General features: G+C 37.9%; 2 protein-coding genes across 19 annotated transcripts in view; one reads left to right on the forward strand and one right to left on the reverse strand.

Moving 5' to 3' along the window:
• Positions 1–15,367, forward strand: part of TASOR (transcription activation suppressor) — a gene marked incomplete at its 5' end in the record, with an annotated part of 50,733 nt that extends 35,366 nt beyond the window's left edge. For 2 of the 9 annotated variants that reach the window (XM_079713823.1, XM_079713817.1), the window contains 9 exons: positions 1,178–1,319; positions 2,570–2,629; positions 6,430–7,343; positions 10,376–10,498; positions 11,267–11,426; positions 11,902–12,010; positions 13,318–13,496; positions 13,671–13,835; positions 14,640–15,367. In XM_079713823.1, the coding sequence (XP_079569949.1) occupies positions 1,178–1,319; positions 2,570–2,629; positions 6,430–7,343; positions 10,376–10,498; positions 11,267–11,426; positions 11,902–12,010; positions 13,318–13,496; positions 13,671–13,835; positions 14,640–15,175 (2,388 nt within the window). In that variant the 3' untranslated portion in view covers positions 15,176–15,367. Of the gene's footprint in view, positions 1–1,177; positions 1,320–2,569; positions 2,630–6,429; positions 7,344–10,375; positions 10,499–11,266; positions 11,427–11,901; positions 12,011–13,317; positions 13,497–13,670; positions 13,836–14,362; positions 14,464–14,639 lie in introns of those variants that run through there. The other 7 variants (XM_079713820.1, XM_079713821.1, XM_079713818.1 and 4 more) reach the window with 6 other exon arrangements.
• A 1,307-nt stretch (positions 15,368–16,674) lies between these two features.
• The window catches only part of CCDC66 (coiled-coil domain containing 66), a gene marked incomplete at its 5' end in the record, with an annotated part of 51,670 nt that continues 41,425 nt past the window's right edge, over positions 16,675–26,919 (reverse strand). For all 10 annotated transcript variants that reach the window (XM_079713584.1, XM_079713589.1, XM_079713592.1 and 7 more), the window contains 5 exons: positions 16,675–16,944; positions 18,392–18,507; positions 18,760–19,001; positions 19,815–19,855; positions 20,469–20,962. In XM_079713584.1, the coding sequence (XP_079569710.1) occupies positions 16,858–16,944; positions 18,392–18,507; positions 18,760–19,001; positions 19,815–19,855; positions 20,469–20,962 (980 nt within the window). In that variant the 3' untranslated portion in view covers positions 16,675–16,857. The remainder of the gene's footprint in view (positions 16,945–18,391; positions 18,508–18,759; positions 19,002–19,814; positions 19,856–20,468; positions 20,963–26,919) is intronic.

The raw sequence follows: 26,919 nt of genomic DNA on the forward strand, positions 1-26,919 counted from the left end.
TTTGTGTGTAGTCTGAAATTTACCATTGTGATAAAGTGAAGGCTGGACAATCTGTCTGTCAGGAACAGCTTACTGGGAGTTAATTCTCTATCATTTCATAATAAAATTGAGTCCTCAAAACACTGGCTTTCTGCTGGCAGTACCAGAACCCATAGGTGAGGCAGATGAGGTGACCAAAGTCAGTGTACCAGTTAGAAACAAGGTTAAATACTTCGTATTTCTCATGCAATGGAAAATGAGTGGCCTTTAGGATTACCTCTGAGGTAACCCTCAGCCATGCTTGACAGGGCATCCAGTTTATGATACGTGCTTAGAGTACTGATATCTAGCTGAGAAGTAGCCTGATCTCCCCAGCTCCCCCCTTCCCAAGAAGTGGTTGCATTACTTGGGGAACTGTACCAGGATGGCACCATGTTCCTAAAAACTTGTTCCTAATTTACTTTCTTCCATTTTCTCTTCCCTGTCTTTGAGTAAAAGTCATATGCATCGTGGGACTTCCCTGGCTGTCCAGTGGTTAAGACTCTGTGCTTCCACTGCAGGGGGCACGGGTTTGATCCCTGATCAGGGAACTAAGAATCCTGTATGCTGCGTGGCTCAGCCAAAAGAAAAAAAAAATTTTTTTAAGTCATATGCATGTCCCCAGGCTTTCTACATGTAGTTTTGGGATATTTATTTTATGGGGAGGATGAAGACAGGGATCTCAGTTGGGGGCATGCGTAAGGTAGGCACTAAGGAACTAACCTATATTGTTACCATTTCCTGACATATTTAAAACTCTAAATTGTGTTGATGGGGGCATGGACCAAACCCAGCCCACTGCCTATTTTTGTAACTAAAATTTGATTGGAACACAGTCATGCCCATTCATTTAGGTATTGCTTATGGCTGCTTTTGCATTTCAATGGCAGAGCTGAGTATCTGGCCTGCAAAGCCTAAAATATTGGGTGCTTTACTGAAAAAGTTTACCAACCTCTGCTGTAAATCAACCAATTACGTTTTGAGAGAAAAAATTATGTTCTAGTTTGAGATTAGAGTATTATAACTTCACCATGTTGATTTTACTTGCTTGTAATGTTTAGGTTGAAGTTTGTAAATTTGCTGTGAAAAAATAGTTGTTTTTTCTTGACATTAAAATTAATTAAAAAGAAAGGTATTTAATCTGTACTCTAATTTTTAGGATCCAAATTTAATTAGCATGAGTAATTTTGAAGATTGCAGTTTGTGTCCCACTGTTCCCATTGAACATGGATTCCGTAGACAATCTAAGTCAAATAATGTTGAAGAGACTGAAATACATTGGAAACTGATTCCAATTACAGGTAAGAACAAGTATACTGGGACTTAGGTTTGCTTGGTTTTACTTAGGGACCAGTTTCCTGAAGGGTTTTGTCTTTTCTAGATTCTACTCTTGGGTCTTGCTTGGCTCTGACGTCTTCAGTGTCTTATTTTTTGAGCAATGTGATATTCGTCATTGAGTGTTGCTGTTCTTGGTCAGTATCTGCAAAAGAGCCTATTAAAAACAGGGATTTAAAATATCCTTACTCTCCCTATGGAGTTGAACATGCAACTTGCAAATGAAAATTGTTGTCAGAAATTGGGTTTCTAATAAGGTGAGGTAGCTGCAGAGATGAAATGAGGGTCTTTGGGCAGCCAATTAAATGCTGCCTTCTCAAATTATTAAACTTCACAAGCTGTCGTCTAAGAAGTGGTCATGTTAAGCTTCATCTATTTGAAAGAAATTTGAGTTCTTAATATTGGATAATTTGAGAGAAATTGGATGATTGTAGAGAATGGCCTGAAATGATTAAATGTAAATATCCCTAGAAAACGTACTGAACCATGAGGCAAGAATAGTTTAGCAGATGTTGAAAGATCATTTTGCAGTATTCTGATTTCTCTGTACAAACACATACACACACATACACAGATACTGTTAATATTCCAAGTTCTTATTCATCTTCATTAGCTAAGCATTTGGGGAAGTATTTCCAGGGCACATCTTTTCCATTCCTAGATCTTTATTTAACCTTTAAAAAGGAAAAACAAACAGTTTTTGCTAGAAAGTCGACTGAAATATACTTTCTAGCTTGTGACGTAGAAGCTACTGAGACCTCCAAGGACTCTGCAAAGAATTTCTAAAACTTGATGAGTTTCCATGGGCTTCAGCACCATTCTCTACTTTTAGTACCTTATCAGAGAGGGCAAGAGGCCTAGAAGTGATCGTAGAGTGGCAGCTGGTACTCCTGACCTGGAGAAGTTGGCTTGAGTTGGAAAAACGGAATAAGGAAGTAGTCTGTACAAGGTGATTGTCCTAACCTTCCTCATTTAGACACCTTCATAGCTGGTTTCAGAGCCATTTGAAGGCACAACATCTAGGTGTTGATATTCCATCATCACCCGAATGGAAAGGGAAGCAACTTCCCATTTCTTAATGACCCTTCAGGATTATTTTAGGCAGAAGAGGGAATACTTGAATTTGTTAGCATTTGGGGTTATCCGAAAGGTGCTTTAAAAGGTTGTCACCAGTACCTGAAGAGAGTCTACAAATCTAATGGATGCTTTCCCTCAGGAGGGAATGCAAGAAGCCCAGAAGACCAGCTGGGGAAACATGGTGAGAAACAAACACCAGGTGAGAAGGCTCTCTTTGCTTTTCCTCCCAATGTGCCCTTCTTCAGAATTGCTACTTGCAGTTCTGGTCCTCTATCTGGAGGGCATCAGTTTAAGTCTGTTAATTACAGAAAATTTGGACAATATCATATTTGTATTTAAATCATTAATTGATTTATATCAAATATTCTTATACAAAGAATGTATTCGAGGGAGTCACTGAATATTCATAGAGATTCAGTTTTTTTCACCTACAGTGGATTCTGTCTGATATGATGACTTGGGAAGACCAGAATATTTTTCTTAATCCATTTCTACAGGACATCTTATGAGAAGCAGTCTTCAAGTTTCTCTTAAATTTAAAAAATACGAGGATGTGAGGCCATGTATCATTTAGGTACATTATTCCTAATCTTGAATTTTTTTGACTCAATTCTTCTGCTAATTGTAAAGCTAATTTCTGCAGATAGTTTAAGAGATTAGGAAACTTTTGGATTCCAGAAACATTTATAGATATTACTGATTAGCTAGTTGTAGTAGGTGCCTAGAAGACAGTCTCTTTTGTCTAAACTGAAGTCAATTCAGCATCCCTGAAGATGGCCATAGGCAGATTCTTCTTGCTTGGAGTTTGGTCTGCGTCTTTTTAGTTTCCATTTCATTTTGTCTTACTCTTTCAGAAATCTTGTGTTGGTTTTTTTTTTTATTCGGAAGAAAAGCTAAATGACTAATTTTAGTAGATCTCTATGGTTATTCCTCTCTTTTGGGAATTAAAAACTTTGAGTTAATAGTTTTCTTAAAGATGATCTTTGTCTCCTCCTAGGAAAAGACGATTGAAAAAAAACAAAGCAGGAAGAACAGATATATTGATATGACATACAGGAAAGTACATAAATTTTTAGTAGCTTGATGAATTCTTACATATGTAAACACTTAGGTGACCACCACCCAAATCAAGATGTAGAACATTTTCAGTACCCCAGCAGGTCTTCTTCTGCATCCTCCCAGTCAGTATTCTCCCTGCCCCAAACCGTAACCACTAATCTGACTTCTTTTGCTGTACATTAGTTTTTACCTACTCTTGAATTTAAGATAGATGGAACCTACTACATATGTCCTCTTTTGGTTTTGGCTCTTTCACACAACAATATGTCTAAGATTCATGTAAGTTTTGCTTCTATCAGTGATTCTTTCTCATTGGGAGAATCAGGTGTCTTGTTTATGCTTCATAATGCTCCATCAGCATCTGCAGTCTTTATCTGGCATACCATCTTCATATTTTGTGGTTAAAAATATAAAAATCCAAGTGATGCTACTTTTTGAGAACTCGCCACTCCCCTTGCATTTAAAAGTCAAAGTATCACAATGCCTGAATGATAGTTAGTAGAAAACATGTATTATTATAGATATTGACATGTGTTTCTTTTAAATCATTTATTGAAGACATTTTAAAAATAATAAAGTTGTCCATCTTAATAAAAATTAAATGGGGGAAATCTGTACAAAGTAAAATTAGATGGTGATCATTTGCATTTTCAAAAGGGATTTGGTTTAGAGTTTTTTAATATGGAAAATTTCCCATGTTGATTTAAGTTATATTTCAGCTTAAAAATATTTCCTGTATCCATAGCCCTTCAGGAATAAGCTTACTGGGAGACTTCCCTAGTGGTCCAGTGGTTAAGGCTCCACACTTCCACTGCAGGGGGCACGGGTTCGATCGCTGGTTGGGGAACTAAGATCCCACATGCCCCATGGTACAGTTACTTAAGAAAAATTTTTTTTTAGAAAAAAAAATTTAGGAATAAGTTTATTGGTCTCAACTATAGCTGAAATATTTGGGAGAATGTATTCAAGTATTTTTAATAATAAACCATTCAGAAGTTTTAAAATTACACGTCCTTCCCAACTCATTTGTTTTACAAGATGCAAGTAAGACATTTTATTTGAATAAATCAGATATTTGACATGGTACGTAATTCAAGAAATACAAAACTACTTCAAAAAATAAGTCTTCTACCCCTAGGCCAGACACTTAGTTTCACCCCATTGATCAACCTCTGTTACAGATTTTATTTTTTTTGTGGTGGTGGTTTTTTTTTTTTTTTTTTTTTTGGCCACGCTGCACAGCTTGCAGGATCTTAGTTCCCCGACCAGGGATTGAACTTGAGCTCCAACAGTAAGAGCGCCAAGTCCCAACCACTGGACCGTCAGGGAGTTCCCTGTTACAGATTTCTTATGTACTCATCCTGACATTTCATACGTGCACTAAACCCCATGTTGCAGATTTACGAAGGGCATTCAGTATTCCTGAATTATTTTATGGAAGTTGAATTTTCTGGTTTATCAATTTCATACAGTTGTAATTCTTACCTTGGTACATTGGATATTTTGCTCCCCTTCTCTTCTTTGACCTACAGACCTGCTGTATGGTCTTACCATGCTGACAGGTGCCTTTGCAGTACTTAATGGGTGCAGTGGTTCATGGTAACCACTGGGGTTGGTAGCAAAATGTTATAATCTAAATGCTGCTTAGGCTGTTTAAACCTTTAGAAAAGTGTGAGTGTAGGGAAAATCAAAACTGAATTTTTTGTAGAGGGGTTACACTGCTATACCTGGGTGCAGACTTGAATAAGGGAGTTCACTATATCTTAAAAGTACTATAGTTTTGAAAACTATACCTATGTTTGGACTTTCTGATCTAGAGGTAACATTTTATATACTACAACAGCAATTTCTTGGGAAATGTTGGCTAAGATTTAAGAAAAATTAGTACCTTTTTAAAGGATAAAATTGTGTAATATGAACTTGTAGGGAAAAATAATGAAATTTTGTTTTTTCTTGAAATAAAGTATTACTATAAATTGCTGTTAAATGTATTTTCCCCATGTTTTTAAAAAGGGATTTAGGGTTCCTGTTTTGAAATGTAGTTTCAAGAACATACTGTGTTTGAATTTAGGATTTGTGAGTGGAAAAAAGTACGTTCTTATGGATTGAGCTAGTCAGGAATCACGGGTTATCGTAGTTTCATTAGCATCAGCTAGCTTGATGATCTCTTTATCTCATATGGGGTAAATAGCTATTATGATTTCTCTTGGAATGATTTCCAAACAAAATAAAAATACTTAACAAAAGTGCTATCAAAAGTATTACTGTTAATGTAGCTGTGAAATGTGCTGTCTTTCTGTATGACTGAGACTTTCTTTTCCTGATAAATTGAAGTCCCTAACATTGTAGCAAATCCACTAAGCAACCCCATATGTAAGAGCAAATCTGAAAACAGATAAAATTAATTATCCTAGATCCTGAATGCAACTCTTAACTTGACGACTTATTCCCACAGCATTTCAGCTTGGCATTCTTTCAGTTGCCTTACACTCAAAATTTTCCTATTAAGAGGGTATTACCATAGTGGACATTACTTGGCAAAGAATATAAGGGTTGAGCAAGCTGTTGCAACTGAGCATTCTGCTTAAAGCATGTCTGTTAAAGTCAGATCTACAGAAAGGTAGGGAAGCAGAAATAAACAAGTGACTTAATTTGTATTGATGTTAAATTGGCCCTTGTTTGAATACTTCAAAAGGAATCAAAGAAAGTAACATTCAAACTTGTCACTCTAGCTACTGAAATACAAAGACCAGCCATAAATAAGTAGGGCACATAGGAAATAGGTTCACACCATTATTTGAGGTTTTTATTCTACCTTCCAACGCATAGTTTGTTCTAAATATATACTTGACCTGGCATTTTTTTCCTTATTTATGAGTTTGTATTTTCAGATGTTATTATTTTGGATTGCTTTTGTAATAATAAACTCTTCCCATATAGGTATGAAATCACCAGAAGAACAACTGGTGTGTCTGCCACCACAGGAGGCCTTTCCTAACGACCCCCGGGTAATAAGTAGACAGAGAAGTTCTGATTACCAGTTTCCATCCTCTCCATTTACAGACACACTAAAGGGCACCACTGAGGATGACGTGTTGACAGGTCAGGTGGTGACAGTGGAGGAGCAGTGTGTGCCAGCAGCAGAACCACCTGCAATGAGTGAAACCACAGAAAAGACAGTGTTAGGAGAGTACAGTCTCTTTTCTAGGAAGATAGAAGAGATTCTGAAGCAGAAGAATGTTTCATATGTCAGCAGAAATTCCACACTTATCTTTTCAACACAAGAGAAGATGAAACGGCTTTCTGAGTTCATATATTCTAAGACTTCCAAAGCTGGTGTACAGGAGTTTGTAGATGGCTTGCATGAGAAACTAAATACTGTTATCAAAGCATCAGCCAAGGGTGGGAATTTGCCAGCAGTCAGTCCTAATGCTTCTGGTACTAAGATAGCATTGAGTCCTCTGGGAAGGCATGTCATACCAGTTTCCTCAAGCGACTTCAACAATAAACACCTCCTTGAGCCACTTGGTAGTGATCCTCTGAAAGACACCAGCTCTAATGAGCAGCCTTCCTCTTCAACTTTGGGTTTAACTGAAGCAGAAGTGAACCAGCCACACCATGCCACAGAGCCAGTGGTGACTTCTGATCATACTGCCCGGGAACCAGTAGAAAAAGAAACAAAATCGCCCAGTGATGTAAACATTTCTTCCCAACCAGCTCTTTCAAACTTTATAAGCCAGTTAGAACCTGAAGTATTTAACAGTTTGGTTAAAATCATGAAAGATGTCCAGAAAAATACTCTGAAATTTTATATTCATGAAGAAGAGGAGAGTGTGCTCTGTAAAGAAATAAAGGTAACTAAATGAGAAGGTAATTGTAATGCTGTCTAAACTACTCTTGTTGGGTCTGACCTCTATAAAATGGATTTTTGTTTGTTTTTAGGTGTTGACCATATTATTTTAATAATTTAATGCAGAGTGGAATAAAAGACTAGTAAGTTCAACTGAATTTAGAACCGGTGGTCTAAATATCTTAGAATTTTTAATCTTGTTTTGCATAGTGTCATTTTAAAGACCAGTTGTATACATATTGCAGGTACCTTTAAATTGTTGATTTAAAGATTTTCAGTGTTTCTTACTGGGTTTTTAACAAAGGGGAGGGAAAGATGCAGAGAAATAAAGGCAGTTGTCAGTGTTTACCTCAGGGGGTTTTATCAATCAGGTAGAAAAATAAAACTGTCCAGGATGACCTAATGATGATATCTTTTGGCAATTCTTGATGCCCTGGTCATGCCAGGTTTCCCAATAGCCCTTATTATCAAAAAACATGGTGATCCTGAAACACTTCCCCAATCATGAAAGATTCCTCCTTGCAAGGTATGTTTTTTGTACTGAAGCTATGGAGTATATAGACTGGCGTTTCAGGCATTTGGTTTAAAAAAATACACACATAGAGACAGGTATGTAAAATCTGTAACAATAGATACGTAATTTATAACACATGGGACAATTAGTGGTTTAATGTTGCCAATTAGTATTCACTAAACTGTATAGCATTTTAATTCCTTAAGGGAATGCCTTAGTTCTTGTTTTTGTTTTTGTTTTTGTTTTTTGCGATACGCGGGCCTCTCACTGTTGTGGCCTCTCCCGTTGCGGAGCACAGGCTCCGGATGCGCAGGCTCAGCGGCCATGGCTCACAGGCCCAGCCGTTGCGCGGCATGTGGGATCCTCCCGGACCGGGGCACGAGCCTGTGTCCCCTGCATCGGCAGGTGGACTCTCAACCACTGCGCCACCAGGGAAGCCCGGGAATGCCTTAGGTTTTAAAATAAATGCCTGCTCCTATTTATGGAATTCATTTACCATGATAAGTTTCTGCTTTTTTAGTTAGAGGAAGCAGAGGGGACTATAAATAAGTGGCGTATAGCCAGAGTGGCCCAGAAACTCCATGCTTTGACATGTCCTGAGCCTTTGTCAGTTTAAAGATCTCTTTGACGTCAGCATGTTTCATGTGATGTGTTCATGAGAACGTGAAGAGCATGGAAATGGGGGCAACAGAGTGCTCAGTGTGCTGCCTTTACCAATTCCCTGTAGTTTCTTGGGAAGATGAAACCAGACTTACCAGGAATTTCTTGGTTGCATTTTTGCCCTGTATGATTGAACATTGAGCTGCTCAACATTCTTCCACCCCCAGCAACATGTTTCCAGCTCTTTGGGGCATAGCTACATGGTGGTGTAGGGCTAGATGAGAGAGTGGGTTGGGCACAGTTCCCAGTGTGGTCACCATTACTCCATCTCCTCCCACTGCATTTTAAAAATTGGTTGTAACACACTTGTGGGAAGTGTGTTTACTTACGAATGGTGCTTTTAATCCATTCTGGCTTAGAATAAATCATATTTCTGCTATTTATTTTATGTAGAGGAGGAAAAGGATGCTGTGTGTTTTATAAATATGATAGGAAATCAGATCAGAACTTTAATTCTTTTTTTTTTTTTTTTTTTTTTTTTTTTTTTTTTTGTGGTACGCGGGCCTCTCACTGTTGTGGCCTCTCCCGCTGCGGAGCACAGGCTCCGGACGCGCAGGCTCAGCAGCCATGGCTCACGGGCCCAGCCGCTCCGCGGCATATGGGATCCTCCCAGACCGGGGCACGAACCCGTATCCCCTGCATCGGCAGGCGGACTCTCAACCACTGCGCCACCAGGGAGGCCCAGAACTTTAATTCTTTTAATCAATATCTATCCATTGGAAATTTTCTAGCAGAAATGTTATAATATAGTACAGGACTTTATGAATAAAATTTTAAACTTCCTAAATATTTCTGGAGTCAAATTGATTCGTTACTTTATGAGTTAAACTGTCTTATTTAACACAAACTTGCATTTAAAATTTCTTAATGTAAAAAGACCAAAAAGTACAAGCAGGTCTATCAGACAATAATTTACTTTTTCATAACTTGATTGTAAACTGCTCTGAGATTTGCCCAGAGGCTTTAGAAGTTAGAGCAAAATCAAGCACTGTAGAAGATGCTTCTTTAGGGCTACATAGAAACATCCTCTTTGGGTGTGACACTTGTAGACAGCTCTTGAAAGACTGGTTGTGAGGCAACCTTGGTTTAGATTTATGGTTATCTAACCAGCGTGCCAACCTTGAGAAAATTAATCTGCTCCTGTATCTGTGAAATGAGGAATGTGACCTTCAGAATCCTGCAGTTTGCTTCAGAGTTCAGGATTCCCCCAGCAAGCAAAGAGAATTCTGCTGGGACTGGCTATCTTGTGTCCTTTGAAAGGTAGTACCGTGTGACCAGCATGGAAGGATGTGTTATATGGGAGAGTGTTTTGTTTGAAGGTGTAAACTTGACAGGCATGGCTAATTAATATGTAAGTAACGTTGTACATACTGAAGCTCTGTATGAATGATCCTGGGGCTGTTGTGAGTTAAAGGAACTACAGTAGTCGTAAAAGTGCTTTTTAACTCTGAAAGAGTATACCGGTAACACTGCTGCAGAGAATCAAGGGCCTGCTTCAAAAGGAAAGGAAAATGGGAGTGAGGGAGTGGTTAATGACTGAGCTCTGGATTGCCCAGAATAAGTAATAAGAGTTAAGAACCTGGGCTAATCCATTGCTTTTCTGGTTCTGTTACCCCAAGCTAGCATTTACTTGGCTTTGACTGCATAGCATCATAACATTGTGATTGTGACCATTTAAGGTCTGAGCTTCAGAGTCTTCTCTAAGAGTGGACTTGATGATCTCTGAGGTCCCTAGTGTAAGGGCATCATTAATAGTGGTCTAGTAGTAGTTAAACTTAACCACTTTATCTTGCATTTCTCGTGTTAAATGGATGTTTGCAAAAAAACTTTTAAATGTTGATTTAGTTTTTTTTCTTTAACAGGAATATCTTATCAAATTAGGCAATACAGAGTGTCATCCAGAACAGTTTTTGGAAAGAAGATCAAAATTAGATAAACTGTTGATTATTATTCAAAATGAAGACATTGCAGGTTTCATTCACAAGGTAGACTATTAAGTTGAATTCTTTGCTTATTTTGGTTGTAAAAAATCCCTACTATCTTTGAGACTAAAGCTGTTTGTTTTTAAAATATCCTCATAAGCTTTAAAGGAGATAAAACTTCGAGGTTGGGAGGTTTAGGACTTGAGACCTAAACTACCCTCCGTGAATCAGCTCATGAGATTCATATTTATACCTCTGCAAAATTTTAAACTGTGGCATATCACAGATCCTACCTGTCGCTTAAATAGTCAAGACTAAGAATACTGACTCCTTGAATGCCGTTGGGTCTGCTGACTCTCTTTATATTGTTATCACCTTCATTTGTATGTCCTAGGTAAAACCTGTTTGTACCCCCTCTTTGCTGAAGCAGTCCCCCTTTCCCTTGGGTTTGGAGGTACCCCGTCTAGTCTTAGGAGACTGTCTCAAGTCCTACTGCTCTTTGAAGTCTTTCCTGACTGTTTCAGTCCGTAGGCTGTTGCCTCATTTGAATTCGGACTGTACTCACAGGGCCAGGCAAGTTAGCATTTGTCGTTCTGTGTTTCCAGGTCTCTTGTTAAGTGCCTCTTCCTTAGAGTGTTCTGTTCAAGGTAGATGCCCAGTACATAAATGTTGGTTTGTATATTTGGAAATAGTGTTGGAAATATTGTTTTTGTGCTTGACTTTGCAGAGGCAACACACTAATATAGGTGAGCCATAGTACATCTCTTGTAGGTTACTTCACATTTGAGTCTGTCTGTCCTTATTTCTATTTTTATTTTGGTATTTAAATAGGTACCTGGCTTGGTGACTTTAAAGAAGCTTCCTTGTGTTAGTTTTGCTGGTGTTGATAGTTTGGATGATGTTAAAAATCATACATACAATGAGTTATTTGTATCTGGAGGTTTTATCGTTTCTGATGAATCCATTCTAAATCCAGAAGTAATCACAATTGGTAAGATTCATTTATTCTTTTAAGCATGTGACATGTCTTTTCTAGGTTTTTTTCATTAGTGACTCACTCATACTTTTTTAATGCATTGTCCATTCTGCCAGTCACAGATAACTAGTACATTTCCATCATTTTTTTGAACTTTTATTACCTCAGATTTCTTTCCCATTCTTTTACTCTTTACGAATAATCTCCTCTTAAGTCTGGTATAAACAGGGCTCTCTGCACCTACTTCACTTGGATTACTTTTGGTTTGTTATTGTTATCAACATGTTGTTGTTTTTTTTGTGTGTAGATGTTCTTAGATCTCAAAGAGGATATATAGATCTGTCTCCCTTAGAGGGGAAAAAAGAAAGAAAATACTACATAGGAAAGTAGGTGTTCCTACATAGTATCAACAAACACTTCTTCCTTAATTCAGTTGTGGAGTAGGTGACTTGTTTATTGAATTTAAAATGAACTTCATTATCTCTAACAGAGAACCTTAAAAATTTTTTGACATTCCTCGAAGAACTTAGTACTCCAGAAGGAAAATGGCAATGGAAAGTCCACTGTAAATTTCAGAAAAAACTAAAGGAACTGGGCAGGTAAATTTTGAAAAATAACCATATATTTATTGGTTGTTGACTTTAACATTGTGTTCACAGAATTTTGCTGTTTTTTATATGTTTATAAATTATAGATGCCGCTCAGTTTTCACAGATGTCTTTTGCCAGCCGTAAGGGAATGTAGATACTGAATTATTCTAGCCTGTTTGAAAATGGTATTCTTCTTTATGTAGAGGTTTGCTGAAGTTCTAGTTATGTATAGAGATAAAATTGGTTTAAACTTTTACCACTTGGGCTTAGAATAATAATCAAAACGGGATAATCAGCATTCTTTATTTTTTTATGGAACTGTATATGCCAAGTAGATCAGGCCCTCTCCTAATTGTTAATCTAATAATATTACACATATGAGACAAGGATTAATCTTGACATGATAAAGGGATCTATGATTAGGACATTCATTTATGTAATAAGTGATTTCTAACATGCCCAGAAGTCACTTCTCAAAACGTGATTCTTGCAGCACTAGTCCCTTGAGAGGCTCTGCAAATGACTGTTGTAATCAGATGAGTTTGGGATACTATATCCTACTACTAGAGTACATATAATGTACTTATTTACACATTTGAAGATCTGAGAAACTTTGTAGTTAAGGATCCTGTTTTACATTTTGTCAGTCAGCATTTCTGAAACCTAGACCACAAAACATTTTTTTCTTCTAATACCTATTGATATTCCATGGGACACACTTAGGGAAATTCAGGCTTTAGTAATTTTAAATTATTTAACTTTTTATTTCATTTTTTAAAAACTTGTTTTATCTTCAAATCACATGAAGTAGGCATTGGGGAAGTCTTATCTTTATATAACAAATAGCAATATTGAGGCCCGGAGGTATAACCTGTACACGTTAGTACTGTCATCTTCCTGACAACAGCCCGTAATTTCTACCACATGTTGCCTTGCATCTGGAAGTATAGAAATAGCTCAGAGCCATGTTATTTTTTGAAGATTTATATTTTTGTCCTTTTACACCTTTCATTACAGTTCTAAATTAGTGAAGCTGAAGAGAAGTGTAATTTATTTAGTTAATAAGTTGAGATTTTTGTCTGAACTGAATAGCTGGCCCTCAGGCTTTGTACCCAGAGAAAGCCCCTGGAGTTACCCGTGGGTTGCACAATTCCTGCTCTCCCTCTAAGAAGCACCTGTACATCAGGCAGTGAGCTAAGCAGTGCAGTTGTCGTTAGTTGCCTCAATTGAGAAATTATGGCTTTAATTTCAAGTGAAAACATCCATACTAAATTTTAGAAATGCAGATACAGATACTCAACTACTTAATTTCACAGATTGAATGCTAAAGCTCTGAGTCTGTTGACCCTTCTGAATGTCTATCAGAAGAAACATCTGGTTGAAATTTTGTCATACCACAACTGTGATTCACAAACTCGAAATGCTCCAGAATTGGATTGCCTTATCAGACTTCAGGCTCAAAACATACAGCAGCGACACATAGTCTTTTTAACAGGTAAAGAGAGTGCTCTTAAGCTTTCTACTGTGAATACAGGAATGTGTATGAAAGGATTTTGTGGGACTGTGTTGGGTGTTTCTGAAAATGTGGAGGAAAGGATTTTGTGAGGGCTGGACTTATCATTTTATACTTGCAAGTGTTTTATACTCAACTTTTTTTTTTTCAATTTAGAAAAGAGTATCAAGATGCTTTCCAGTTATACCGATAATGGAATAGTGGTTGCGACTGCTGAAGACTTTATGCAAAACTTTAAAAATCTTGTGGGCTATCACAACTCAATCACAGAAGAAAACCTTCCTTTGCTTGGTGCTAATGAGAATCTTGAGTCGCAGTCAGGTAACTTTTCAGTAGTTTTCATTTTCTTTAAGGCAGACAGAAAAAGAATGGTTTTGCTTTGATTTCATATAATGAAATGCTAATTTTGAAACTGCTCACCTCAGTGTAAACTCAGCTTCAGGGGAAATGTTTCAAGGCATTTATCATTCTTTTACTTAGCATACACAAAATCTCATTTATTATACTGTAGTCAATATAAGCTCTTCAAGTTAATGTAGACTGCATACTATAGAGTAGGCATTTTCTTTTTGAGGGTATGTAAGCTTTATTGGCTTCTGTTGTGAATTAAAGCAGTTTAATTACAAGGTAGTAGAGATATCCATAGCTTTAGTCTTTTGTGATACGGCCTTTGCTTTGGTTCCAGGTTTTATGTAAAATGAAAGATGTACTTTTGTTTTTGAGGAAAAGCAGAGATGTTCGAACATTTGATACAGCTAACCAGTTTAGTAGTAATCCAATGAAGCTAGATGTCAGAATTTTTATTTTATATTTGTCTTGTCAAATACTGAATTACCGTATAACTTTAGATGCTGTTTTGACATTAACCCCTTTGGAGCTGGGAGTTGGGATTTCCCAACATTAAACGTGAACACATTTCGCAGAAGCTTTTAGCATCGGATTATCTGGACATTCACACCTAGTGTGAGTGTTGTGACTAAGTGAACTTGTGGCAGAAGACCAAGCTTTAAGGGATTGTGGACTTGCAGACCCTGACGCATTATATTGTGTGAGTAGTGTATAATTTTAAAACTTAAACAAATTGTGTATTTCAATAGAGGAGGACTTTTTGTTTTTTAAATGTAGCTCTTTTAGAAAACGATGAAAAGGACGAAGAGGATATGTCTCTGGATTCAGGGGATGAAATCTCACAAATAGAAGTATGCAGCAATTTTCATTCAGAAATATTGGAGAAAGAGACCAAAGGATCACGTGGAACAGATCAAAAAAAGAATATTCAAATTGAGTTGCAATCGTCTCTTGACTTGCAAAAAAGTTTATTAGAGGAGAAGACTTCTTATGAAATTGATTCTGAAGAGAGAGCTTCTATTGATATAGTATGCTCTGAAGGAGAGAACAGTAATTCAGCTGAACAGGATTCATATAGCAACTTTCAGGTTTATCACAGTCAATTAAATATGTCCCATCAGTTTAGTCATTTTAATGTTCTCACTCATCAGACATTTTTGGGGACACCATATGCCCTTTCATCAAGTCAGTCTCAACAAAGTGAAAATTACTTTTTATCTGCTTATACTCAAAACTTGGATAGAGAGAAATCTCCATCTCCATTAAGTTGGTGGAAAAGTGATTCTTCCAGGCCGTTTTCAAAAGAGAAATAATTACAATAACTTTTTTTTTAAAGTAGGTTGTTATGAACTTTTTCTGTTTCTTAAAAGTGAATTAAATTTATACTTCATTCTCTAAACAAAAGGTTTCGTTTCCTTTCGCAAATGTTTTTCCTCTTATTTAAATCACAATGGCCTGTAACAGTTAAAGCATCTGAAAATTGAAATAAATATATATATTTTTAACATATATTGTACTTGAATTATCTCATATTGGCACTTTTAAGTTTTACACTTACATCATCTGTACTTTGGCTTCAAATTGAAGCCTGTTTTATATATAAAACTAGATAGTTGCAAAAGGATAGTGAACAATAATGGCTTTACTTTTTTTCCCTTCTCTAATGTCAATGATCCCAGCTACTTTTGCTGAAATGACATATCAACTAATGCATTTAAGCTTTTTGTATAGTGCTTTTTACACAGGTATAAGCCAGTGATGTTAATACTTACACGATTTTGGCTCAATACCTCAAGATTTATTGAACAAAGCCATTTCATTTAGATGATAAAACTGTACATATAGGACTTAACATCAGGCAGCATCATTTTTTATTTTTAGACAACCATGTAAAATCACCTGTTGCTAAAATTTTGGTCAACCTTTTTTATTTGAGAATATTTGATAATTACAATTTTCAGTGCTTGTGTGGTCCTTGACTTAAAAACTTATCTTTTGAAATATGAATTTGGTTATTAAAGGCATTAAACAGTTTGAAACAAACTTTGCTATAGATTTTTAAATTGTTAGAAAAATGTAAGTATATTTTTCAGGTGGTAAGCACTTAAGTGTTAAAGTGCTATATACTAAAGCTAACTTTTTAAATTCACAGATAAAAGTACATGGTGAACATAAATTTTAAATCCACATGTATTGCTAATAACTGCCTCTCCATTACTAATATAAACTTGTAAATGTTTTTGAAAACTGTAGTTTCTACAATAAAGGAAGTCATTAAAAAAAGGACTTAAAAAATTTCCACGTAAGCCTAAACTGAATCTAGGCTATTTTAGTAAAAGTAAGTATGCCAGACCTTCCTTTGGCGCCTCAAAAGAACTTTGAGTTCTACTCTTTAAAATCTTTTTATAGAGCAAAATATCTAAGTGGTATTTTAATTAATAAGCTACATGTAAAAAGTGTGGAAGACACTGTAAACTCCAGACTGTGTTAAGGTAAGTAGATCAATACCCACATTGTGATGAGCAGAAAAAAAAAATTTTTTTTTTTTTTTTTTTTTTTTTTTTTTTTTTTTTTTGTTGCTGTACGTGGGCCTCTCACCGTTGTGGCGTCTCCCGTTGCGGAGCACAGGCTCCGGACGCGCAGGCTCAGCGGCCATGGCTCACGGGCCCAGCCGCTCCGCAGCATGTGGGATCTTCCCAGACCGGGGCACGAACGCACGTCCCCTGCATCGGCAGGCGGACTCTCAACCACTGCGCCACCAGGGAAGCCCAAAAATTTTTTTTAATACTAAGCTTTTTTACAAAAGTGTCTTGTTTTATTGTTTTTAAAAATATATATATATATATATACACAAACAGCATTTTACTACATAATGTACAAGTTTTAAATAAGCATTTTAAAAAGAAATCTAGGCTATTTGATAAATACAGTTAAGCAACAACCAACCACATTTCATAATCTGGAGAAGAAATGTAAAGGATCTGATTTTCTACATTTAAAACGAAGAACTAAAATTCTCTTCTTGATTTGCAGCTAAAGGCATGAGATTAGTTTCCAACTCTCTTTGCTTCTGGAGAAGGCCCTGAAATCATATTGATATGTTAGTACGGTGTGCAGCAGACGGGCAAATTATTCCTATTTTACCTTTCTGTCTTGTTAATCCAGAACTATATTTACTTTGAAAACACGTATTATGCTGTTACTTGGCCATAGCTTAAACTTTATCTTCGTCATGTTCAACTCAAAATTTTTCAATTTTTACACCAGACTTTCTCACTTTGATACTGTGCAGCTATCACACGTTTGTAAGATTATATTTTTAGCCATACAACTGATAGAAATGACCTTTCTTAAAACCATGTCTCCTAACTGTGGGGCTGAACACCACCTCTTTGCTTTTCCCCAAATGCTCTTATAATGTTCATGAGTCTCCCTTTAACATCCAGTGTTTATCCTGACTGCATTAACCTTAGTGGCTAGTACAAGGCCCTGCTGAAGTAAGATACGGTCACTATATATAGGTGAAGGTGTATGTACATCACATTCCTTTCTCTTAAGCTACAACTTTTGTCTCTACTAAGCTAGAATATGCCTTGTCACTTTAAAAAGAGATTTAAGTAAAATCTTCACTGTGATTACCAAGCTTGAGTTACAAAATTCAATCCGCATGTAACCAAAGCTACAGCATTTAAAAAACTAAGGGACACTTTGTAATCCTGGGTTAGTGGGGGTGATTTTCTAGTTCTATAGAAAGAATTGTTTAAGCAACACGTGAATCAACAATTTGAAATGCAGGAGGCATTCATAAATGACTGGACATGGAAAAGGGTACTCCTAAAACTACAATTTTCCCCAAATACACAAAGTATACTGTGAATTAAAGCTAATCGCAAAACCAGTTTTGCAAGTCTTTTTTTTTTTTTTTTAAAAGCACAGGGACAGGTGTTTTTTTTTTTTTTAAGGCCAGCTGGTAGAGAACAGTTATAGCCTTAAATATTGGATGTGTTACCTGATTTTATTTTTACCTGAGCAGATAATGAGTCAAAATTGGTCTGGGAGAAAAAGTAGTCTGTTAAGATTATACATGTAATTTCACACTGAGTTATATTACTCTTTGGGACTTGTGTCAAGTTCTATTCCAAACACGGCCAACACGTTCGTTTAAAAAAATGTGAACTGCATTACTAAGAATTAAAGGATAACTGTATTTTCTGCCTTTGGTTTTAGGGCCTTATTGATCATGCTTTGCCATTTCAAATGTATGCCTTTTTTCATTCAATAAAGTTGTCTTAATATTAAAAAAGTCTCATGATTTCATGCTGGAAAGAAACAGTCTTAGAGATGGCAGAGATGGCAGTGTGAAAGAAATAGAAGGAAAGTTGTGTTTTTTAAAAAAATCAGCACCTGTACATTAAACTGACATGTGGTGAAGTCACATAAGTCATGTAACCAACGATGTTTAGTAAAACTGGTAAAACACAGCCCTCTACCAGAAAATGGTCACATCCACACTTTGGAAGAGCTCATACCTGTCTCAGTTCTGACAGTCCCTTAAGGATTGCTTGCTGTCGATCCCTGTTTTTCACCAAGTTTGGATTAAGAAGTGGGTCCCTGAGATGGTCAAAAAGCTGTTCTTGGTCACAGTCTGAAGCCAGATAAAAATGACAAAATTCAAATACATTTATAATATGAAATAGCCCTATGCTATAACATTCTATGGTTCATTAATAAATTTATATCCTAGGTGCTATATCCTAGGAAAGCACCAAGTAAAATTTAAGTAATAAATATTCAATAAAAATTTTAATAACTGACTCCAAAAGAGAGAAGTTCTTTCTACTTCTCTTGGGGCAATTTGGATTTTTAATTGGGGGGGGGTACACTTATATTTACTTACCATGTGGATTTTGGTACTGAGGATCCTGGGTTAAAGGCCTAGACAATGGTGCATCTGGATCAAGGTAATAGATCTCATTAGTTCGGACATAGGGAATAAAATGAAATGGTTCAGAAAACCCAGGTGATAATTCTGTTTGACTATCTCCTGAGATCAGATTCTCTCTTTCATAAGTACTGTTTTTTAGTGTCTGAGTTTGCTGCGTTCTGTTTTTCACTGCCGGAACTGGTGGTGATTGAGACCTGTATTTTTCCAAAAAGCACAATAAGGGACTTCTTAAAAAGCATGAATGGAAAACTTTTTTTTTATTTTAGAATAAGCATATTCTATTCTTTAATCACATTTCAATTTATTCTAAATGTACCTATAACACCTTTAGGAACACTATATGTAAGAGGCTTGAGTTCTATGATACCATTTCCTAAAACAGGGCAACAAAATGGGATTAATTTGGGGTTTACTAGTACTTGCTGAGCATATATATATGCTAGAACAGGGAGAAAAATTTACTAGCTTCTAAGGATCAACGCTACCTGAGTTAATTTAAACCTAATGTTTCTCCTTAGATATAATTCACCATAAAATAACATACTTACCGCCTAAACTAAACTTGCTATTAGAACCACATTCAGAGACAGCTTAAATCAGCTGGTTCGTGCACAAAAGCAGAGAATAAAAATTTGAACAATTTTAAATCTCCCATTCGTTAATTTCTCATTATCCCTACCAGTCATTTATTCCCTCCCCCCTCAATCCAAGCAGAACGTCTATTCCGCTGCTGACGTATCTGGAAAATCAAAACTGTTAAAGTCTGAATATAACAAAATGTCACCCACATTCCTGCTTAGGATGCCTAGGTCCAGTCCAATTTGGGCCTTCAAATTCTAGGTAAAATGCCAGACGCCCTTTCCCTTAAACCTCTATTCACCTGAAGTCACAAACTTTCCTGTTACTGTCTTGACAGACATGCATACATGTTTGATATCACCTATATTTTGAGCAAGTATTTTATATCACACAGAAAGCATTAAGTAGCTATGGAAGCCATAACATACCTTTCCTTGCTGAAAGAATTAATTCTCCGAGGTTCTTCTTCCTAAATGATAGACAGGAGTTAACAGTGTTTCCACACGTCCCCACAAATGTTTTTAGTGGTTGTTGAAATAATCTGAGGATAATATTTGAGTAACACATACTGGATAATAGGATAGGAGAGGCTTGGTACTTCTCCAGAGTCAGAGAAACCAGTCCAGTAATTCCTGACCTTGTAAATTATCCTCTGTCTATATGGACTATAAATAAGAGTTTTGAATGGGTATCTGAATAAAGAATAGCATTAATCTATACAGGGTTTAAGTATAAACTTTTTCTGTAAAGGACAGATAGTAAACACTTGGCTTTGTGAGCCATGTGGTCTCTGTTGCAACTACTCTAAACTCTTCTTGCAGCATGAAGCCAGCCACAGACAATAGGTAAAAAAATGAGCATGGCTGTATCCCTAAAAAACTTTATTTGCAAAAGCAGGCAGCAAGATGGATTTGCTCATTGGCCATGGTTTGTTGACCCCTGGTGTAAACTACAGCAAATTTCTAGAACTCTTATTCAGACTCAGAATAGCCTTGTCAAAACATGCATGTGTGGAACTGTATTCTCATTCTAAAAACTTCAATACATGCTTTAAAATATTTTTTTAGACAGAAGACCTTTACCTTTTTGACTAGCTGCCACCTGAAACTTGGTTCAGTTTCTTGAGATGAATGAACGACATCTGGTGAAGTGACTCTATTTTGAGAGAGGTGTCCAGGATTATTTCTTTCTACCAAATGAAGCAGTTCCATCTGCCTTCTTACTCTTTTTTCTTCTCTCAGCTTTTGAAGCTGTTTAGGGTACTTTTCTGATGCTGGAATATACCGTCTCAGTGGTTTATTTATATTCCAATCAGGCCTTTTAGGACACTTCTTCATATGTTTTGTTTGTTTCTCTGTTCTTGTGAACTGATTACACTGGTCATTATACCAACTGTTTTCTTTTTCTAAATTGGCTCCATTATCATGACTTACTAGTTCTTGCTTGTTCTTCTTAGTGTTAAACTGTTCATTAAATTCTGCAGGAATCTCAGGAGATGAACAGTTTATAATTTCCCTCTCTATTACCGATCCACAGCGTGATTCTATATTGGTAAATATTCCTGCATTTAAGTCATCTAAAAAAAAGTTTCAGATGATTAATTTTTTTAAAATTCTGGTAAAACATACATAATGCAAAATTTACCATTTTAACCATTTTTTCAAAGGCATTAATAAAACTGCCCTCTAAAACTCTGGTTTGAAAATTGAAAAAAAAAATTCTATACCCACTAAACAACTCCCCATCCCCCGCTTCCTGCCAGCTCATAGCAACCTCCATACTACTTTGTCTCTATGACTGTCTCTTTTTGTGACTTATTTCTGTTAGCATAATGTCCTCAAAGTTCATCCAAGTTGTAGCATGTGTCAGAATATCCTCCTTTTTAAGGCTGAATACACACACACACACACACATATACCATAAAACATTCCATTGTATGTACATTTTTATTTATCCATTCATCTGTCGAGGGACACTTGGGTTGCCTCCACCTTTGGGCTATTCTTCAAGACCTTACTTTTTTCAGTTCTTCTGGCTACACCCAGAAGTGGAATCGCCAGACCATATGGTAATTATAAATTTTCTGAGGAAATGCCATTCTGTTTTCTTTAGCAGCTGCACCATTTTACATTCCCACCAACAATGCATAAGGGTTCCAATTTCCCTAAGTCTTCCATTAAACCAGTTTTAAGTGTACAATTCAGTGGCACCAAGCACACTCATGATGCCACACAATTCCAGACCCCATCATCAATCACCTCAAGCAGAAACCCTGCACCCACTAAGCAGTAACTCCCCATTCCACCCTCCTTCCCAACCCTCAGCAACTTCCACTTTACTTTCCACTTCTGAATTTGTCCACCCAACCCTAAATTCCTTACACCAGTGGAACTATACAATATTTTTCTCTCCCTGCACAACTGCCCCCCGCTCAGGTCCAGCTTATTTCACTCAGCATAATGCCTTCAAGGATCATTCAAGCTACAGCACATATCAGAACTTCAGATAATTCACTCTTTATTTTTTTATTTTTGGCTGCATTGGGTCTTCGGTGCTACGCATGGGCTTTCTCTAGTGGCAAGCGGGAGCTACTCTTCGTTGCGGTATGTTGGCATCTTACCGTGGTGCCTTCTCTTGTTGCGGAGCATGGGGTCTAGGTATGCCGACTTCAGTAGTTGTGGCACACAGGCTCAGCAGTTGTGGCTCGAGGGCTCCAGAGCGCAGGCTCAGTAGTTGCGGCACACGGGCCCAGCTGCTCTGCAGCATGTAGGATCTTCCCAGAGCAGGGCTCGAACCCATGTCCCCCGCACTGGCAGGGCGGATTCTTAACCACTGTGCCACCAGGGAAGTCCTCATGTACTTTTTTAATGTCTGTATCTCATATACCATCATGCTATGCCTCCAGGCCATCCCTGAATCACATATAACCTTTTACTTTTTTCCATTTTGAAAACAGGAAAAGTTCACCATTCAAACATCTAAAATCTCCTTAAAATTTATATAATATTCATGATTATATATGTGTTCAGCTATCACAACAGCTGAGCAACAAAATTACTTTGTTGCTCAAAAGGCTTTTTTTCACATATGATTAAAATTTTAAATTCACAGTTAGCTAAAAAAAAAGTCCAATTATTGCTGTAAGTGTGTTATTCCAGACTAGAGCTGCTCCAGGACTAATCCTAGTAAGGCTGCCCAGCCTACATCATTTTTATACTGGATATCCTTTTTTGCCACTCTAGACCCACTTTACATCTTTCTCTCCCCTGCTCTCTGCCCTAGCAGGTTGACTGGTAAGAACCTTATCAATGGGTTCCTGGGTCCTCTGGCTTCTGTTTCTGTCAGGAGTGTTCATATACAGATTATAGGAAGGGAAAAGAGTGAATTCAGGATACTTATCCCACTGGCTCATTCCCTGTGAGCTGACCTCAGGCTGACTCTATCCCTTTACCAAAGGTTCCCCTCAAAGTTACCTCTATACAACGCTTGTCTTCTAGGTTCTGGTCACAGGTCAGTTGCTACTAGCACCAAAGTCAAAGCACTATTGCTGTATTCCCTCACATCCACTCCTTTGAAAATAGTCTCTTTTTAAATAAGCCATCTTTAATATTCTACTTTGGGACACTGACTGATTAAATTGCCTTAGAGTCACCCCGTGATAATATACATAATTTCACGGTCTTAAAGACCTAGTTTGACTTCCTCTTTTTTTTTTTTAGGTTGACTTCCTCTTAAGTGATGTGTAAGATTTATATAATTTTGCTATTTATCTGGACATAGAGAAGGGACCAAACCACATTCTTCAAGCTTACGAGGAAACTATAAAAACAGTTTTGTTTTTTTTTATAAACTAAACAGGTTGCTTTACCCCACTTCCCTTTTCAAATTCCCTTCTACCTTCCTGTCATATTATGTAATTTGGTGGTGTATTGAAGATCTAAAATTAACTGGCAGAAACAGTGGTATGTTAGAGGATGGATTTCCATTAAGACATTCTGGGCTTGGGGCTCAGTACTTGCCAACTCCAGAGTAGCTTTTTGATATTTCTAGAGGAACATTAATATCTCCTAACTTATGGCCAGCCAAATTGGTTTTTTTCTCTTTTTAAGTTACCAAGGGATCCCCAAGACCACAAATAACTGACAGGAGGGTCCATTGGTAATTAGTTTAAAAAGTGAAGGTCTGGTTCAAGGTGGTGACCTAGGAAGATCCTGAACTCGCCTCCTACAGACACACTTGAACCTATAGTTACATACGGAACAATTTCCTCTGAAAAAAACATAGAGAACTGGCTGGGCGACTCCTACACATTGCGCAAGTGTGTAGACGCACACCATCAAAGCAGGTGGGAGAGGCTGAGACACAGTCAAGCCATAAACCCCACCCCCTGTGCTGCAACCCACAATTGGGAGGGAACTCAAAACCCAGAGATTTTCCCCAAGGAGTTAAGGGTTTGAACCCCACATTGGGTACCCCCACTTTTAAGATATGCACAGAACAGATAATCCCCCAAAACATATAGCACTGAAAACCAATGCGGCTCATGTCCACAAGACCCACAAAGCTATAGCAGAAGGGAGAAACAGCTCTTAAAGGGCTCACTTACCCCAGGGCCCAGTGCAGAGGCAGCTGATTACACCCAAATGTGAAAGAGGCTCATTTAAAAATACGTTGAAGCGTTGGTCCAAGGGGCAGGAATGTAACTTAACACATCTAGGGGCTTGCTGGAATACTCTTGGGATGGGGGTGGGGATGAGGATGGTGGGCACCATCTTTTTTTTTTTTTTAAAAAGAACGACTAGACCTTTTATTCTCACCTTGCCATCCCGCCCTGGCTGTTACACTGCCCCCCGCCCAACTTCAACATGTACAACAAACCCTCAGCAAACATCATTCTCAATGGTGAAAAACTGAAAGCATTTCCTCTAAGATCAGGAACAAGACAAAGATGTCAACTCTTGCCACTTTATTCAACATAGTTTTGGAAGTCCAAGCCACAGCAATCAGAGAAGAAAAAGAAATAAAAGGAATACAAATTGGAAAAGAAGAAGTAAAACTGTCACTGTTCACAGATGCCATGATACTATACATAGAGAATCCTAAAGATGCCACCGGTAAACTACTAGAGCTAATCAATGAATCTGGTAAAGCTGAAGGATACATAATTAAAACACAGAAATCTCCTGCATTCCTATACACTAACAACAAAAGAGCAGAAAGAGAAATTAAGGAAACAATCCCATTTACCACTGCAACAAAAAGAATACAATACCTAGGAATAAACCTACCTAGGGAGACAAAAGACCTGTATGCAGAAAACCATAAGACACTGTTGAAAGAAATTAAAGATGACACCAACAAATGGAGAGATATACCATGTTCTTGGATTGGAAGAATCAATATTGTGAAAATGATTATACTACCCAAAGCAATCTATAGATTCAGTGCAATCCCTATCAAATTACCAACGGCATTTTCCACAGAATTAGAACAAAAAATTCAACAATTTGTATGGAAACACAGAACACCCCACACAGCCAAAGCAATCGGCACAAAGAAAAATGGAGCTAGAAGAATCAGGCTGCCCAACTTCAGACTATACTACAAAGCTACAGTAATCAAGACAGTATGGTACTGGCACAAAAACAGAAATGTAGATCAATGGTACAGGATAGAAAGCCCAGAGATAAACCCATGCACCTATGGTCACCTAATCTATGACAAAGGAGGCAAAGATATACAGTGGAGAAAAGACAGTCTCCTTAATAAGTGGTGCTGGGAAAACTGGACAGCTACATGTAAAAGAATGAAATTAGAACATTCTCTAACATCATACACAAAAATAAACTTAAAATGGATTAAAGACCTAAATGTAACACTGGACACTATAAAATTCTTAGTGGAAAACATAGGCAGAACACTCTTTGACATAAATCACAGCAAGATCTTTTTTGACCCACCTCCTAGAATAATGAAAATAAAAACAAAAATAAACAAATGGGACCTAATTAAACTTAAAAGCTTTTGCACAGCAAAGGAAACTATAAACAAGACAAAAAGACAACCCTCAGAATGGGAGAAAATATTTGCAAACGAAGCAACTGACAAAGGATTAATGTCCAAAATATACAAACAGCTCATGCAGCTCAATATCAAAAAAACAAACAACCCAATCCAAAAATGGGCGGAAGACCTAAATAGACATTTTTCTCCAAAGAAGACATACAGATGGCCAAGAGGAATATGAGAAGATGCTCAACATCACTAATCATTAGAGAAATGCAAATCAAAACTACAATGAGGTGTCACCTCACACCAGTCAGAATGGCCATCATCAAAAAATCTACAAATAATAAATGCTGGAGAGGGTGTGGAGAAAAGGGAACCAATCCTTTTACACTGTTGGTGGGAATGTAAATTGATACAGCCACTGTGGAGAACAGTGTGGAGGTTCCTTAAAAAACTAAAACTAGAACTACCATATGAACCAGCAATCCCACTACTGGGCATATACCCTGAGAAAACTGTAATTCAAAAAGACACATGGGACTTCCCTGGTGGCACAGTGGTTAAGAACCCTCCCGCCAATGCAGGGGACACGGGTTCAAGCCCTGGTCCGGGAAGATCCCACATGCTGTGGAGCAACTAAGCCCGTGTGCCACAACTACTGAGCCTGTGCTCTAGAGCCTGCGAGCCACAACTACTGAAGCCCACGTGCCTAGAGCCCATGCTCTGCAACAAGAAAAGCCACCGCAATAAGAAGCCCATACACCACAATGAAGAGTAGCTCCCACGCGCCGCAACTAGAGAAAGCCCATGCACAGCAACGAAGACCCAACGCAGCCAAAAATAAATAAATAAATGTTTAAAAACAAAATAAAAAGACACATGTACCCCAATGTTCACTGTAGCACTACTTACAATAGCCAGGTCATGGAAACAACCTAAATGTCCACTGACAGATCGATAAAGAAGATGTGGGGAAGATGGCGTAAGACACGGAGATCACCTTCCTCCCCACAGATACACCAGAAATACAGCTACACGTGGAACAACTCCTACAGAACACCTACTGTACGCTGGCAGAAGACCTCAGACCTCCCAAAAGGCAAGAAACTCCCCACGTACCTGGGTAGGGCAAAGCAGAGAGATTCCCACACAGAGGATCGGTGCCAACCGGCACTCACCAGCCCGAGAGGCTTGTCTGCTCACCCGCCGGGGCGGGCGGCGCTGGGAGCTGAGGCTCGGGCTTCAGTCGGAGCGCAGGGAGAGGACTGGGGTTGGCGGCGTGAACACAGCCTGAAGGGGCTAATGCGCCACAGCTAGCCTGGAGGGAGTCCGGGAAAAACTTTGGACCTGCCGAAGAGGCAAGAGACTTTTTCTTCCCTCTGTTTCCTGGTGCGCGAGGAGAGGGGATTAAGAGCGCTGCTTGGAGGAGCTCCAGAGACGGGCGCAAGCCGCGGCTGAAAGCGCAGACCCCAGAGACGGGCGTGGGACGCTGGGGTTGCTGCCGCCGCCGCGAGGCCTGTGTGC

Source organism: Hyperoodon ampullatus, assembly GCF_949752795.1.
Source record: "Hyperoodon ampullatus genome assembly, chromosome: 10".
In the NCBI taxonomy this organism is placed as follows: Eukaryota; Metazoa; Chordata; class Mammalia; order Artiodactyla; family Ziphiidae; genus Hyperoodon; species Hyperoodon ampullatus.